This window comes from Mandrillus leucophaeus, unplaced genomic scaffold (assembly GCF_000951045.1).
Source record: "Mandrillus leucophaeus isolate KB7577 unplaced genomic scaffold, Mleu.le_1.0 Scaffold1608, whole genome shotgun sequence".
NCBI lineage: Eukaryota > Metazoa > Chordata > Mammalia > Primates > Cercopithecidae > Mandrillus > Mandrillus leucophaeus.
Genome location: NW_012101597.1, coordinates 19976 through 35549, shown reverse-complemented (window position 1 = coordinate 35549; position 15574 = coordinate 19976). Strand labels below are relative to the sequence as shown.

The following is a 15574-nucleotide window of genomic DNA, read 5'->3' as shown; positions in this document are numbered from 1 at the left end:
TTTTATGGTATTAGGTCTAACATTTAAGTCTCTAATCCATCTTGAATTAATTTTCGTATAAGGAGTAAGGAAAGGATACAGTTTCAGCTTTCTACTTATTTTTAACTTTATTAGCAACAATAGTAACAGAGGGAATGAACTTACTTCAACACAACCTATCATGTGTGAAAAGCCCACAGTTAACATAATAAAAAATGAAAATGTTTCTCCTATGATCTGGTACAAAATGAGGATGTCCACTGTCACCACTTCTATTTAACACGCTACTGAAAGTCCTAGCCAGAGCAATTAGACAAAAAAGCATCAAAATTAGAAAAATATTAAAATCATTTCTATTTGCAGATGACATGGCCTTAGGGTTTTTATATATAAGATTACACCAAAAAACTATTCGAACTAATAAATTCAGTAAAGTTGCAGAACACAAAATAGCACACAAAAATCAGTGACACTTCTGCAAACAATGAGTTATTTGGAAGGAAAATAAGAAAGCAATCCCATTTAAAATAGCAAAAAATAATATATTTAGGAATACTTATCCAATGGGACAGAAGACTTCTACACTAAGAATCATAATACATTAGAGTCAAAGATATTGAAGGAGACAAATAACATGCAAAGGCACCATATTCACTGATTTGAAAATTAACAAATCTTCAAATTTGTAGATTTGAAAAATTAACATTGTTAAAAATGTCCTTATTAAGCAAAACAATCTATAAATAGCAATTTCTATAAAATATCAGTGGTACTTCTTTACAGAAATAAAAAACCAATAAGAAAATACATCTAGAACCATAAAAGATCTCAAATAGCCAAATCAATCTTGAACAAGAGCAAAACTAGAGGCATCACATTTATTTCAAAATATATCACACAAAGATATGGGAATTATCACAGTAAAGAACTGTCATAAAAGAAAAATGGACATATAGACCAATGAAACAATAGGGAGAACAGAAAGCAACCTGAGCATAATTGGCCAACTGATCAACAAAGTGAAAAGACAACCTACAGAATGGGAGAAAATATCTGCAAACCATGTATCTGTAAAGGGGGTAATATCCAAAACTTATAAGGAGCTCAAACGACTCAGTAGCAAAAACCAATTACCTTGATTTAAAATAAGTAAATGACCTGGGTAGGCATTTCTCAAAAGACATAAAAATGGCCATCAGGTAAATAAAAAGAGCTCAACATCACTAAGCATCAGGCAAATGCAAACTAAAACCATAAGGAGGTATCTCCTCCCACCTGTTAGAATAGCCTTCACTACAGATGAAACAAGAGGGAAAGTGGGGAAAAAGAAACCTTTGAACATCGTTGGTGAGAATGAAAATTGGCACAGCAATTATAAGCAAACAGTATAGTGTTTCTTCAAAGAGTTAAAAATAGTACTATCGTATGATCTAGCAATCATGCTTCTAGGTCATGGTTCACCCAAAGAAGTGAAATCGGGATCTCAAAGAGGTAGCAGCACACCAGTGTTTATTGCAGTATTCACAATAGCAAAAATAGAAAAATAACTCTAAATGAAGGAATGAAAATACACATACACATATTAGCACAATGAAATATTCTTTATTTCTTAGCCCCAGAGTTAGTCCTGCCATTTGGGACAACATGAATGAACCTGAACGATACTATGCTAAGTGAAAAATACACAGAAAGACGAATACCATATATTCTCACTTATCTAAAATAGTAGACTAGCCCATAGAAACAGAGTAGCATGTTGGTGCCCAGTGATTAGGAGTTTAGGGAAATGAATAAGGATTGGTCAAATGGTACAAAGTTCAGTCACACAAAAATGAATAATTTCTAGAGGGCTAATGTATAGCATGGTGACTACAGTTAGCAATAGTCTTGTAGACTTGACATCTGTTAAGAGAATAAGTCTTGTATACTTGACATTTGTTGAGAGGATATCTTAAGTGTTCTAACCACACCCTCCCCCCCCCGCCCGAAAAAAAAATAACTGAGGTGATGGAAATGTTAACGAGCTTGATGGTGGTCATGATTTCATATATATAAATCAATATGTACAGCTTTCATCTGTACAATTTCTATTCATCAACTGTACCTCAATCAGGTTGAAAATAAGCCAGATAAATCACATACCAAAAAAAATCTGCCATTGTGATTACAGATTTCCATTTTTTCATTTTTTTATGTATCGTGAAGATTTGGTATCAGTTCTATGCAAGATTAGACTTGCAATATTTTCCTGGTTGTTGGTTCCAGTCATCACTATCTCTACTAGTGCTTGTTGTCTCAAATGCTGCATTCCACATTAATTGCATTTTTTTAAAAAAACATTTTTCATTCTTTGGTTAGTTATTGTCTGCTACATCTTTCATTCTTTTTTTCCCCCCTTGGGCCAAAGAATTTTATTGGCAGGTCAGGGGAAGAGCCCTTCCTTCCTGTCCCCTACCCAGGAGACACCCTCTGAAGGAGGGCAGAAGCCCCGGAGCCTGCCGCCTCAGAGGCCCTTGGAGGTGCAGAGGTTGTTGGAATGATCTCCCTGGCTCTTGAGCAGGCTGCGGTAGGTGGCAACCTCCTGCCCCTGCCGCTGTCAGCTCGCACAGTGGCCAACTGGCCCTTCAATACGTCTCCTCAGCGACCGGATCTGCGCCAGCTGGGCCCCAAAGCGCATCGCAGTTTCCACCAGTGTGGCTTCCAAGGCAGCTTTCAGGCCGAGCTGCGACTGCAGCTCAATCTCAAGACCCTGGCGAGTGCCCCGCAGGTGAGTGACATTGGACCTGCTCATCCGGAGCTGCTTCGTGTGGCCAGCGACCTCCCGGTTCAGCTCCTCAGCCCCGCTGGTGAACCGGACGTCAGCTCCTTCCGGTTCCGCTCCGCCATGACCTCACATTGGCTTCGCAGGTCACTCGGGATCTCGGCGAGATCAGTGCCAGGGGCGGAATCCACCTCCACACTGACCTGGCCTCCCGCTTGGCACCTCAGCCACCGACTTCCTCCTCGTGGTTGTTTTTCAGGGACGCCAGCTCCTCTTTCAGGCCTTGGATCTGCATCTCCAGGCGGGTCCTGCCTAGGTCAGCTCGTCCCGCACCTGCGCACTTTGATGGCGCCCTCCAAGCGCATGCGCAGAGCTTTCCGTTTCAGGCTTGGCCCGGAAGTGCTCTGCGGCCACACGGGCGTTGTCGATCTGCAGGACAGTCCTGCGGGTCTCAGTGGTGGCCCCAAGAATATCTTTTCCCACAGGTCCTCGATGGTCTTGTAGGAGCGGCTGGAGTCGCAGGAGGGCCCAGGCCCAGGCCCCTGCTTCTGGTACCCGTCGCGGATCTTCGCCTCCGTCACCATGGGCCGCGCCTTCAGGGCGCACACCTTGTCCAGGCAGGAGCCAAGCGGTGCTGAGGTTCTGCGTGGTAAGCTCGTTCCCCGCCAGCAGCCCGTCAGATCCAGCCAGGACGCCACTGTAGCCCTAGGAGGAGGATGAGGACACCAAGCAGGCGGAAGAAGCCTACACATCGCGGCCACTGGAGCCCCCGTGCATGCACTTTTCTGATAATACTCCATGTATTCTTCTCAATTACCAAATTTATATTCTGTATATACCCTTTAAGTGCTAAAAAGATGAAGATTTTTCTTTGTTTTGCTCATTGATATAACCTCAGTTTGTAGAACAGGGCCTGGCAAACTATAGGGGGGTCAGTAGTTACTTGTTGAATGAATGAATGAATGACTTGGGGCCTAAAGGAAGATAACAGAGTCATGGAAAGTTATCTTTGTATCCTTGTACTTACAGATGAAAAAGAACATTCTGAAGAGAGGGAAAGCTATGTGAAAACATAGGGCATGGAAAGAACTATAGTGTTTCCAGCATTGGAGTATGGCCCTCCCAGATGGAGAGGCAACGCAGTGTGGAAAAGACCACAGACTCCACAAGAGGTGGCACATACAGTGGTCAGGGGCAGGGACTCCAGCCTGCTTGCCTGGGCTTAAATCCCTGTTGAGCACTTTATAAGCTGCATACCCTTGTTCAAGTTTCTCGAACCCACGGAATCTCAGTTAAATCAACTAGAATAAGGCTAATAATAGGCTGTGAAAATAAAAGTGTTACATCCATGTCACACACTAAAAATGATGCCAGATCGTGATAATCACACAAGAGGTTATAATTGTTATTTGTTAAATAAATTAATACAAATACAACCATGCACATACATAAAACTGATTTGAAATTATATTCTAAGTATGTGTCACCATTGGCTTGAACAGGGAGAAGTGTGAGATACTTCCATAGTTCTCTGGTTAAGGAAGTCTATGAATGAACCAATTCTACTCCAAACAAATGTGTTCTGTATAGCCCATGTCTCTGGTCTAATTTGAGGTTGGACTTTTTATATGCTCAAAGAAAATAACTTGATAGAGAACACATTCTAAAAATTCTGATGGAAGAAAAATCTCAACTGTACATTTAGCATCTCTGAGGTCTTGAATGTGTTTAGCCCCAAATGCCTATAGATGAATGAACCTCCTTCCCCTGAGGATCTCCTGCTTGGGGCAAGTCAGGGGAAGCCTCAAAGGCTGTTTTGTCACTTGTGAAATGTGGATGACCTTAGCTTCAACCACAGAGGGTGAGGGTCAAATGAGGTGGTGAATGACAAGTGTTTAGCAAAGAGTAGATGCTGAGGAACAATCTGAATATGGTGTTATTTCATACTCAATGAGCCCATGATATCAAAACAAATTTTCTCTTTGGTACAAGGTGCTCAAGGGTCATAAACACATTTCTTTTCATATTTATCAACTGCAATCTAAAAAAGGACTATTGGCCCGGAAGGACTGGACTAGAGATCAGTGCTATGAGGGAAGAGGGGGATAAGTGAACATCATCTCAAGTGTGATTATAGGAGAGAAGAACAGTGGGCTGAAACCCCCTGAATGGCAACTCAGGGAGCCAGACACCACCATGATGTGCTGATTGTTTATAGGAAGGACACCTAAAGTGAAGAGAGAGACCCTAAGAAGAGAGGACCAACTTAAGTTGTTTTACACTTTAATATGGAGCTTTCTGCATTCTTAGCATTTTTTTCAAAGTCCCTGTGACATCCTTATTCCTGAAACTGTAAATGACAGGATTCAACACAGGTGTAAGGATAGTGTAGAAAAAGGACACCATATCTTTCTCCGGGGTGTGGTGGGAGCTGGGGAGCATCTAGTTGTAAATAGCAGCTCCATGGAAGAGGCTGACCTCTGTCATGTGGGAGGAGCAGGTGGTGAAGGCCTTCTTCCGACCCTCAGCTGAGTTCATCTTATGGATGGTGAGGATGATAAAGTAGTAAGACACCGAAATGACTGTCACAGGGATCAAGAGCATGATGACACAGCACAAGTACATGAAAATCTTGTAAAGTGAGGTGTCTGAGCAAGAGAGCTTCAAAACAGCAGGGACCTCACAGAAGTGGTGAATCTCATGGGATCTGCAGAAGGGGAAGGTCATGGTGATGGGAGTGAGCATGAAGCCATCCACTGAGCCCACGAACCAGCAACCTGATGCCAGGAGGAGACATACCCTCTGGCTCATGAGCACAGAGTAACGGAGAGGATGACAGATGGCCACGTAGTGGTCATAGGCCATGGCAGCTAGAAGGCAGTACTCTGCACCTCCCAAATGCAGGTAGAAGTACATCTGGGTCCCACACCCAAGGACCGAGATGGTCTTCTCTTTGGCCAGCTGGTTCACCAGCATTTTGGGGACAGTGACAGAAATATATGTCAAGTCTATGAGGGAGAGCTGGTTTATAAAGAAGTACATGGGAGTATGCAGAGAGGAGTCAATGTGGATCAGAAGTATCAATGTAATATTCCAAGTCACAGCCATCAAAAATATACTGAAGATAAGCAAGCAGGAGGCGGCCAGGGTGTGAGATCTGGCTAAAGATTCCCAACAGGAAAAAGTCACCACTCAGGGTCTGGTTGGCCAGCCACATGTGGTATGATCGCTTGAAGTGGCTTTACCTGGAGGACAAAAGTAAACTTTATGTTATTTATAATCCTGTGTGCGCCACATCAAACTATGTTTGCTTCACTTCAACTTTTAAAATTCCATGTAAAAATCAGAGTTTATTTCTGACGTCAGCTGTGAATTGGCACTAAAAAGAGACAGTACATTAGATTGTGAATCTGATTCCCATCTAGAATGGGAATGAAATAATTTATATTCTCAGTGAAGAGGTCCATACAGCTGACATTAAAATACTTCCTATAGGAGATGATATAGTCACTAGTATTTATTTTTACTTGTGTATGTTCACATTGGTTATTTTGTGTGTTAGTATCTTACAGTTGCATGTGCCTGTATTGCCCGAATTCCATTCCCATGGGATTTTAGAGCTAATAATCAATATAAATATTTCTATATATTTGACCCTCAAGAGTCATTTCTGCAAAAAAGGATTAGTAATACTTGTTTCTTATTAAATATCTTGTTACAAATCTATGAACATACAATTTTTCAATATTTAAAAGCAATATATTAAGCAACCAGTAAGTGTAGACATTTTAAACATAAAATTCCAAACCTTTATATAACAGGTACAAATTTAGTCAAATTTCTTTAAGTGTATTAAAGACACTAGTACAACTTGTCCATTTTTCTAAAATGATTTAAATGCTTTTACACACGTGATTTATAAAATACTTTTTTTTTTACTTCCACTTATCCTCTTACAAAGACATTAATCTTGATTTATTTATTCATATTTTCGTGATTTCCATCAAGATGTTCTGATCCACTGTGGTTCTGCCAATCTTTTAAGATATCAAAAAAATTATGACTATATCCTCAGGGGTCCCTGAAGTTGCAATATTTTAAAGACTACTCGAGCGTACTAGTGAGAGGGAGGAAAACATAGAACAAGGAATTCTACCTGTAACTGGCTGTGAACAATCGAGATAACTCACTATCTTCAAATCATCCAAATTCCAGTTTCTTCTCAGAGCATCAGGTCAGTTAATCACCTTGTAATAGACTGTAGAATTCTTCTATCTGGTTATTTTTGGGGATCAGTGGTGCTGGTCAGCCCTTTTCCATTGATAGCACTCTTTCTCTTGTTCAGAATTCTGTGATTTACATGTGGATGCTATTATTATTCTCTAAAGAAAATGCCTATCCTTTATAAAATGAAGTTTTAGATACTAATGTTCAATATATTAACGTGTCAAATGTTTATTTAAATCAAACACATATTCATCCTTTTTATATTGCAACTTCTCTTATGTAACCTTTACATTGCAACTTACACTTTATATTTTTTATCATTAAAATTTATAAATAAGAATTATTGTAATTAGTACCATTATTTCCTTTTTTATTTCAAATATCTTGCCCTGGCCAAAGCTAATCTCGTGGGCTTTCATTTTGTTTTGGAGATACTTAGCACAGAGGACACAGAAAGCATGAGAGTAAAGTAATGCCAGTTTTTAACAAATTGCTTATGTTAAGAGATTTAAAACCAAATTGACTGAAGGTATTTTCAGTAAATCAACATTGTATCATTGGCCATAACAAATGGTAGATTTTAGTCAATTATTAGACTAATAAACTATTTTTTCCTGGAGCAGAAAAAATTTTCTAAGTATAAAGGCAAAATAAAGAATTCCCAATAAACTTGAAAAATTCAGTGGAATCGTTTAGTAGATTCCAAAAGACAATGAAGCAACATCTAGAAAATTTGAAAAAACAATTATGGTCCACGAATGAAGCATATATCCAGCAGTGAAACATCATAGAGGCCCTGTCTCAGATATCCAAGAACTTAGAAAGCAGAGAATCGGGTAAACCGTTTCAGAAATTCACTATCAGTCCTGCTCCAGCCAATGTCAGCCAACGTCTGTCCTGTCAAATAAGACAAAACATGTAAAATGTGAAAGTCATGGTACATCTGGACTGAAGGCAAAAACCTGAGACAAAACACACGTGCCAAATTAAATGATAATCATCCATCTGTATCACATCATGTCTCAAAGAAAAATCGGGAAGTAGACGGAAAAGGTATAGGGAAAAGACTCAACGGAATTTCCACAACATAGGAGATAAGTATTTTCACTTGTTGCCCGGCTTCTCAGTGAAATAAGTATATTTAATGTCCACTCCCAAAAATGGAGTTCTTATAGGGACAGTGTCCATGATAAGATTGGTGCCTGTCAGAGCTAATTAACTCTAGGTCTACGTAAGGAAGCCCTTTCCCAAATTGAACAGGTGGTTTACAATGAGTAGAGTTATGCAAATCAGTAGTGAGATGGACATGAGCTAGTCAGGGTGAGCATGTCTCAGGTTTATTCAGGAGAACAAAAGTGAGAGTGGATATTGGATTTCTTGGCCATGTAGTTCAATCTACTGTTCTTCCACAGACACTGAAACACGGGGAACTCAGTCCATAAAGCTGCAGAGCAAAAACTCTCCTTAACCAGATCAATTAATTTGTCCACTTGTAGGAAACAAATGACACCAGCACAGACAGCCATGCAAGGCAAAGAACAGCAATTAGGTTCCTTCAAAGCAATAAAATATTTTAAAGAACAATTGCTCTTGCCAAAAGTAAACCTTCATAAAACCTTCATAACAAAGCAGACCACTTGTGGCAGGCTTCCCAGTAGTAACATCTGCACTGTAGGAAGGAGAGCACCCCTCCTTCTTGAGTGGGCATTCATACTCCAAAGTGATGGTCATGCTTCACCCAGGAAGGAGAATTATGTTGCTCACCATGAAGCTTAAACCTCTATCAGACATCTTCCACTCATCCATGTGTTCCTCTTTCAGGGTCTTCGAGATCAGTGGGTTTTTTTTTTTTTTTTTGGTTTTTTGTTTTTTTTTTTAAATAAAGGGAAAAAGGCAAAAAAGGAAGAAACGAAGGAGGAAGGAAAAGGAAAACTAATATTCAACATTGCTCCAATTTTCAGAGAAAAAAAATGTTAAGTCAGATTTGCCTGGAAAAATATATCACCAGAAGGAAAAGCCTCAAGATCTGAGTTACTGAGTTTTGTTCTTTTCTGAGATACGTTGCGAGTCACCTAAAACTTTTGAATATCTTTTTTTCCATTTATACCTGTAGGGATACTCACTACTTATTTCTACAGCCCGATAGGATTGCAGAGAGTTTCAGATACGATATGCACATAAGTACTTTCTAAGTTCTAGCGTTGTGTGTAGTATTAGGTTAAATATGCTTATAATAAATACAAGTTATTTTATGTGATCTGTAACAATATATAACTCAATATTAGTATATTTTACCAATTATATTTGCTGTAATATATGTTATATTGGTGATTAATATCAACTGATAATTCTATAATGCATAGATTTATGGATTAAAAGTTAAAATAACCTTTTATTTAATAAATTTTTCTTACTGGAGCAAAGGAAGAAATGTGATACCCTGAGGAATTCTATTTCCAAGAAGGTACCTCCAAGTACAGCCGTCTTGATGAGTTACAGCCTTGTCATTTTCACTGTGATCTGTCCACTTTGTCAGTGAAACACCAGCCTGCTTTTCTGCGAAGGAAACACTTACAAACTCGATGACTCTCCCTGAAGAGCAGCTGATGCTGCCGAGTCTCACATGTGCGGTCCTGGGTTGACAAACTTGAACGACGCTCTCCTCAGGGACCCTCCCAGGGCTGTGGTGGCCTCCATGGGGGCAGCCCTGGAGGAGTCTCCTCGGCCTTTAAGTTGTTGGGCCTGATTCTCTAGACTTTTCTAATTGCCTAACTCCTGTAACCCTCCAAAGGAAAATAAGTATCTACTAATGGCACACAGACTTCACCAGAATGTTTCCTTGAAGACCATTCCTCTCACAGCTCAAATCATTGCATCATGTTGCCATGAGGGAAAAAGAGTGACACAAACCCGAATTAGACAATTGTTAACACATTTAGTAGAGTATATTCTTCCGTATTTATTGGTTTTCATAGTAATAACTGTAGAAAATTTAAAAACTAAGTATTATAAAAAGGAGAAATAATATATACTCTAGAAAGCCAAAGATAACTAGTTTGAATTTTCCTTGCTTTTAGGCATTTTCATATGATTTTCTCTATAGAATTTTGTATCCATTTGTCTTTGAAAATATGACATTTTAAACCAAAGTGTGTATTTGAGTGTCCATAAGATGTAAAACTATTAGAGATTTGTGTTATTTCTAATTTTCTTATTTAACCCAAATAATTGCATATAAGAAACTTTTTAAGTTATGAAAATGGACATTTGTAATTGAAATTGCTTTGTTAAACGTATAAACCCTTCTAACTGAAATTTTCATGAAAGGGTTATTTCTGAAAATGTGAAAAGCATAGAATTATGTAGATAATACAAAATAACATTTTTTGCTTTTAACCCTTAGAGGCACCAATTTAGGAATAATGTAGCATTTCCCTCCAGGACGTGTTTAGAGACAACTGATATATCCAAAACTTTGGTTTTTGCATTTCAAGCAGATTATAGAATGGTCTTTACACTGTAGCATATGACTTTGAAATAATTCATGTAGAACATTGGCTGAGTAAACAAATTATATGACCTCCCCGTGTCTTAAGTCTTCAGAGTGTTTCAGATTTTGTAACCTGAGTGATATTTCAATAAACAGTTCTCTGTTCAATGTGTTTATTTTGGTGGAGTTACAAATTTGAAATTCCAGGTGTGATGGTCAGAGGATCTATACCTCTTAGAACACTCCACTAAACAACTTTCCAAAATGTAACCACTATTAAGTTTTATGTTTATGGTCCCAAAACAACACATTCGTTATAAAAAATTTACAAATACAAACTTCAAGGAAGGAATAATCTACAGAAATTGAATGTGCCATTGAAGTGTTCTACTGTTTTATACTGAAAAGTTTATCAAGCATACTTTACTGTGCCAGTGTTAACATAAATCCACCTCCAAAAAGTATGTGCATGTCACATGCAGATGCATTCCAAGCACACGGAATGTGTTCAGTGATTGATCCAATCAGGAGTCACGCAGAGTAGGTGCTAATCAACCCTACCCCGAGTGAGGATGCAGACACAGACGCCAGGGGCATCAGGGAATTTCTCCAAGTCAGACAGATGAGTGACAGGACAGCTGGACTCAAGAACATGCCCCTAGAACCACAATGCCGCACTAACTCCCTAATTGCAATTCCTGGTAACAGCTGAAGGATATTCTGATTATACTGTAGTCTGTATTTAGTAAACTTTTCAGAAAATAAACAGACCCAAAATGCAAAAGTCACTAGTGTACAGCTCAAGTAGTTCTTGCGAACTGAACTCACCACGGCCTGCCCAAAGATACACAATCAGAAGTGGGTTAGCCCCCAAGTAGACCCCAGCCTGCATCCCAATACCCTCCCCAAGAAAACTGACTCTGCCTTCCTATAAATTAGTTTTGTCTGGATTTGTAGTTTATGTAAATAAAGTCACAAAACATGCACTCTTTCATGCCTAGCTTTTACTAATTATGTAAGATTCAACCACATTTACATGTAGTTATGGTGGTGGTTTGTTCATTCTTACTCTGTATTGTATGTATGCTACTATGAGAATAAAGACCAATTTGTTTTGTTGTTCACGGCAGCTTGTTTTCTATTTATGGTTATTATAAATACCCTATGATCATTTTTAAGTTGAAACTCAACCTAATGAAATAGTCAGCACATCTTTACATCCATTAATAAAACACAAATTGCATAGTACAAGCTAAAAGGATAATACACAAAAATACAGCAGCTAAATTGACCATTTTAATTTTATTAATTGGAGAAATTTATTGCAATCATTTAAATTTTATAAAACTATATGTTTTAAAAAATATATATTAACCACCACAACAAATTCATTCAGTAAAATATTTCACCCACATTTTAAAACATGTATTTTGGTAAACACACATTTGCATTTCTGTTGCATATATAACCAGGAGTGGGATATTTGGGTCATAGATGGGCACATGTTCAGCTCTATCAGATACTGTCAAACTGTTTTCCAGAGGTTTTATCAATTTATAGTCCCATTAGCAGTTATTTTAATCATCATAACCACACTGACAGATGTGATATTTCGTTGTGGTTTTAAAGTGTCATTTTTTGACAACTAGCCAAGTTGAGCACCTTTTCGTGCATTTATGGGAATTTATTGGAATCATGGCTATCATATTGGTAAATGCCCATTCTACTCTTTTGTCATTTGTAAGTGGATTTTCTGCTTCCGTATTGATTTGTAGGAGTTTCTCCTCTATGTTCTATATGAATCCTTCATAGATATATCTATTGTAAATATTTCCCTTATTTTCTATGGGTTACTTTTTTACAATGTGAGTATTTTTAAAAATAAATTCTGATTTAATGAAGTCCAATTTGCTGTTTTCCTTTAGGGTTAGCACTTTTCTGTTTAAGAAATACTTGCTTACCCTCACGATTATAATGTGTTATTCTACATTTTCTTCTAAGATTATTTTACCTTTTATATTTCAATCTACAGCCCATCTGAACTATATTTTCTTATCCTGTAATATAGGGATCAATATTCATTTTTTCCATGTGGATGTGCACAGTGGAGTCAGAACTATTTATTAAAAACATACTTCATTTCCCACTCTGAATGGCTGCCCTTGTCATAAACCCAATGTACATGTAGGTGCTGATCCATTTCTAGGCTTTTTCTGTTCCATCTGTTCATTTGACGATTTGCAGACACCATCCCATATAAATCGGTATAGTTTTAACGTCAAGCAAACGGGAATTGGCTGTGGTGGCCACCAGCAAGGAATGGTGGTATCTGTGAGGGGAGCTGGCATTTGAAGAGGAGGAACTCCCAGGGCTGTGTTTGAGAGTGCTAATTTAGAAGAGTACAAACAATGGCTGGAAATAATGTGTTAACATCCACCACTGGGGACACTAACTTGGCTGACTCTTCCATTTTCAATTCTAAAATTTACTGAAACCTCCAAGGAAAACTCTTACTTCATATTTTGAAGAATAAATGCCTCAGATGGAAGTGAGTGATATTGATTCAAAAACCTGGAAAACAAGAATAATTTATAAGAGGTTTAAAGACTTTTAATATAATGGAAGTCTTTGTTAGGAAGATAAAACAAAGTTGTCCTGGAAATTCACATGAAAAAAATCATACAAAGTGTTATTAATATGGAAATTAAAGTGTGCTTTGTGAAGGAGTCAGTGGATGAATTTGAAGGTTTGGATTCTCCAGAATTTGAAAATGTATTCATAGTCATGAACTTTAGGGTTTCGCTTTTAATGACCTGTGCAAGGCCGAGTGTAGAGTTGTTGGACCACCAGTCATATTCAATTGTTCACACAAAGGAGTGAATGTTCTGAAAGCAGCGACATCCCAGCAGCAATGAATGAGCACATGGAGTGCCTAGATCTTGGTTTCTAAATGTTAATGGTAGTTTGTATTTTTGTGGGATCAGTGGTGATATCCCCTTTATCATTTTTCATTGTGTCTATTTGATTCTTCTTTATTAGTCTAGCTAGTGGTCCATCTATTTTGTTAATCTTTTTAAAAAAGTAGCTCCTGGATTCATTGGTTTTTGAAGGGATTTTCGTGTTTCTATTTCATTCAGTCTTACTATTATCTTATTTGTCTTCTGCTAGCTTTTGAGTGTGTTTGCTCTTGCTCCTCTAGTTCTATTAAATTGTGATGTTAGGGTGTTAATTTTAGATCTTTCCAGCTTTCTGTTGTGGGCGTTTAGTGCTATAAATTTCCCTCTTAGCAGTGCTTGAGCTGTGTCCTGGAGATTCCGGTATGTTGTGTTTTGTCCTCATTGGTTTCAAATAAGTTATTTCTGCCTTAATTTCGTTACTCAGTCATTCAAGAGCAGGTTGTTCGTTTCCATGTAGGGGTGCGGTTTTGAGTGCGTTTCTTAATCCTGAGTTCTAATTTGATTGTACTGTGATTTGAGAGACTGTTATGGTTTCCATTCTTTTGGAATTGCTGAGGAGTGTTTTACATCCAGTTATGTGGCCAATTTTAGCATATGTGCTATGTGGCACTGAGAATGTATATTCTGTTCATTGGGGGTGGAGAGTTCTGTGTCTGTTCAGTCCACTTGGTCCAGCCTCTTACCACTCCTGTTCTACATAGTATTGGATGTTCTGGTCAGGACAATCAGGCAAGAGAAATAAAGAGTATTCAAATAGGAAGAGAGAAAGTCAAATTGTCTGTTTGCTGAGGACATGATTGTGTATTTGGAAAACCCCATCGACTCACCCCCAGCTTAAAAGAGACTTTTAAGCCTCTTTCTTGTCTTTCATTATTTTAAGCTGTTTCTCTTCATTTGTTCTTAACATTTTTTATTTTGCTTTTATCTTCTATTACCTAACATCTGTCACCTCAATATTAATTTCTATTTTTGCTTGATACTGATTCCTTTGACCCTAATATGTAGCATTTGAATTCTATTACAAAGAAATAGATTTCATTGCAACTTTATTTCAAGGGAACCAACTTTTCATAATTTTAGATTTGTACATTTTCTATTTTGCTCTCTTTTTATGTTGCCTAAAATGAAATACTTTATTTAAATGTGTTTCCATTACTAGCTACCTATGTGTTTTAGGCATATGAGTTTTGAAATGTGTTTAAAGTCTTTTGGATCCTTTATGTATCCTATGTAGCTATCATAGGACAGTAAGTGATGAAATGTTTTAAAGTCTTGTATATTCTGTCCTATATATCATTACATGTCTGAGACCAAATATGGCTGTTTTTATCATTTCTCTTATACTTAAACATCAGAACCTCATCCTCATCTCCATAATTTTTCTGCAAACCTTGCTTTGAATTCTTCAGTGTCCCCTGTGTTTAGTTATCTAATAACACATGCAATTTAATTCAGACTGATAAAGGATCTTGTCTTTAATCTTTTTGCCTCTTTTGTCCTTACTGTGCCCCCAGTGACAAGCATAGGAAGGGGCACAAAGCAGGCACTTGACTGGAGTGAATAAATCAATGCCTGGCAACATTTAGAATTTATAATGGGCAAATCGACTACTTCATTATATTGAAAGGATTAAAACAATCACCTGAAAATAGTTAAAATGATAGCTCAGTTCATTTACTGAAAACAAAGGAAGCATTCAAAACAAATTATCTTCGTCTTCATAACCTTTCAGTACTAGCCCCTAATTACCTGCAAGGAAGCCCAAATTCCTGTGTGTTCCTTATGCTTTTTCCCGTTGTGGAAAAAAAAAAAGTGATTGCATCTTTCTTTCCATTTCCTAATCCTCCATAATGCCTTGCATTTGGCTGGAGACTTACTCAGAGTGGGAGAGCCTGAGATAAGAGATCGAGACAAGCAAGGTGTGCAGGGGATTTCAGGGCAGGCCGGCCCACGACCTGGCCAGCCCTGCCACTGATCTGCTTTCCCATCCAGGTAAGCTACTTACAACTTCCAAGGTGAAACTATTAGAAAATTAAGAAAAAAAAATAGACTTGTGTAAATTTAGGAGGCACGACATTTCCCTGGAGTTGAAGGGAACTATACTAAGTTCTACAGAACTTGAGTATTTTAAGATGCTTAAGTTATCATTGTGCTGCTCTA

At 38.1% G+C, this 15574-nt stretch overlaps 1 protein-coding gene and 1 pseudogene across 1 annotated transcript; both read right to left on the bottom strand.

Moving 5' to 3' along the window:
* Window positions 1-2575: 2575 nt before the first annotated feature.
* Window positions 2576-3517, bottom strand: LOC105536590 (annotated as a pseudogene).
* Window positions 3518-5023: 1506 nt separating this feature from the next.
* LOC105536585 (olfactory receptor 2T10-like) lies at window positions 5024-5957 on the bottom strand. The gene is given in 2 exon segments (XM_011975989.1): window positions 5024-5875; window positions 5877-5957. Coding segments are annotated over 2 exon segments (933 nt in total).
* Between the last annotated feature and the right edge of the window lie 9617 nt (window positions 5958-15574).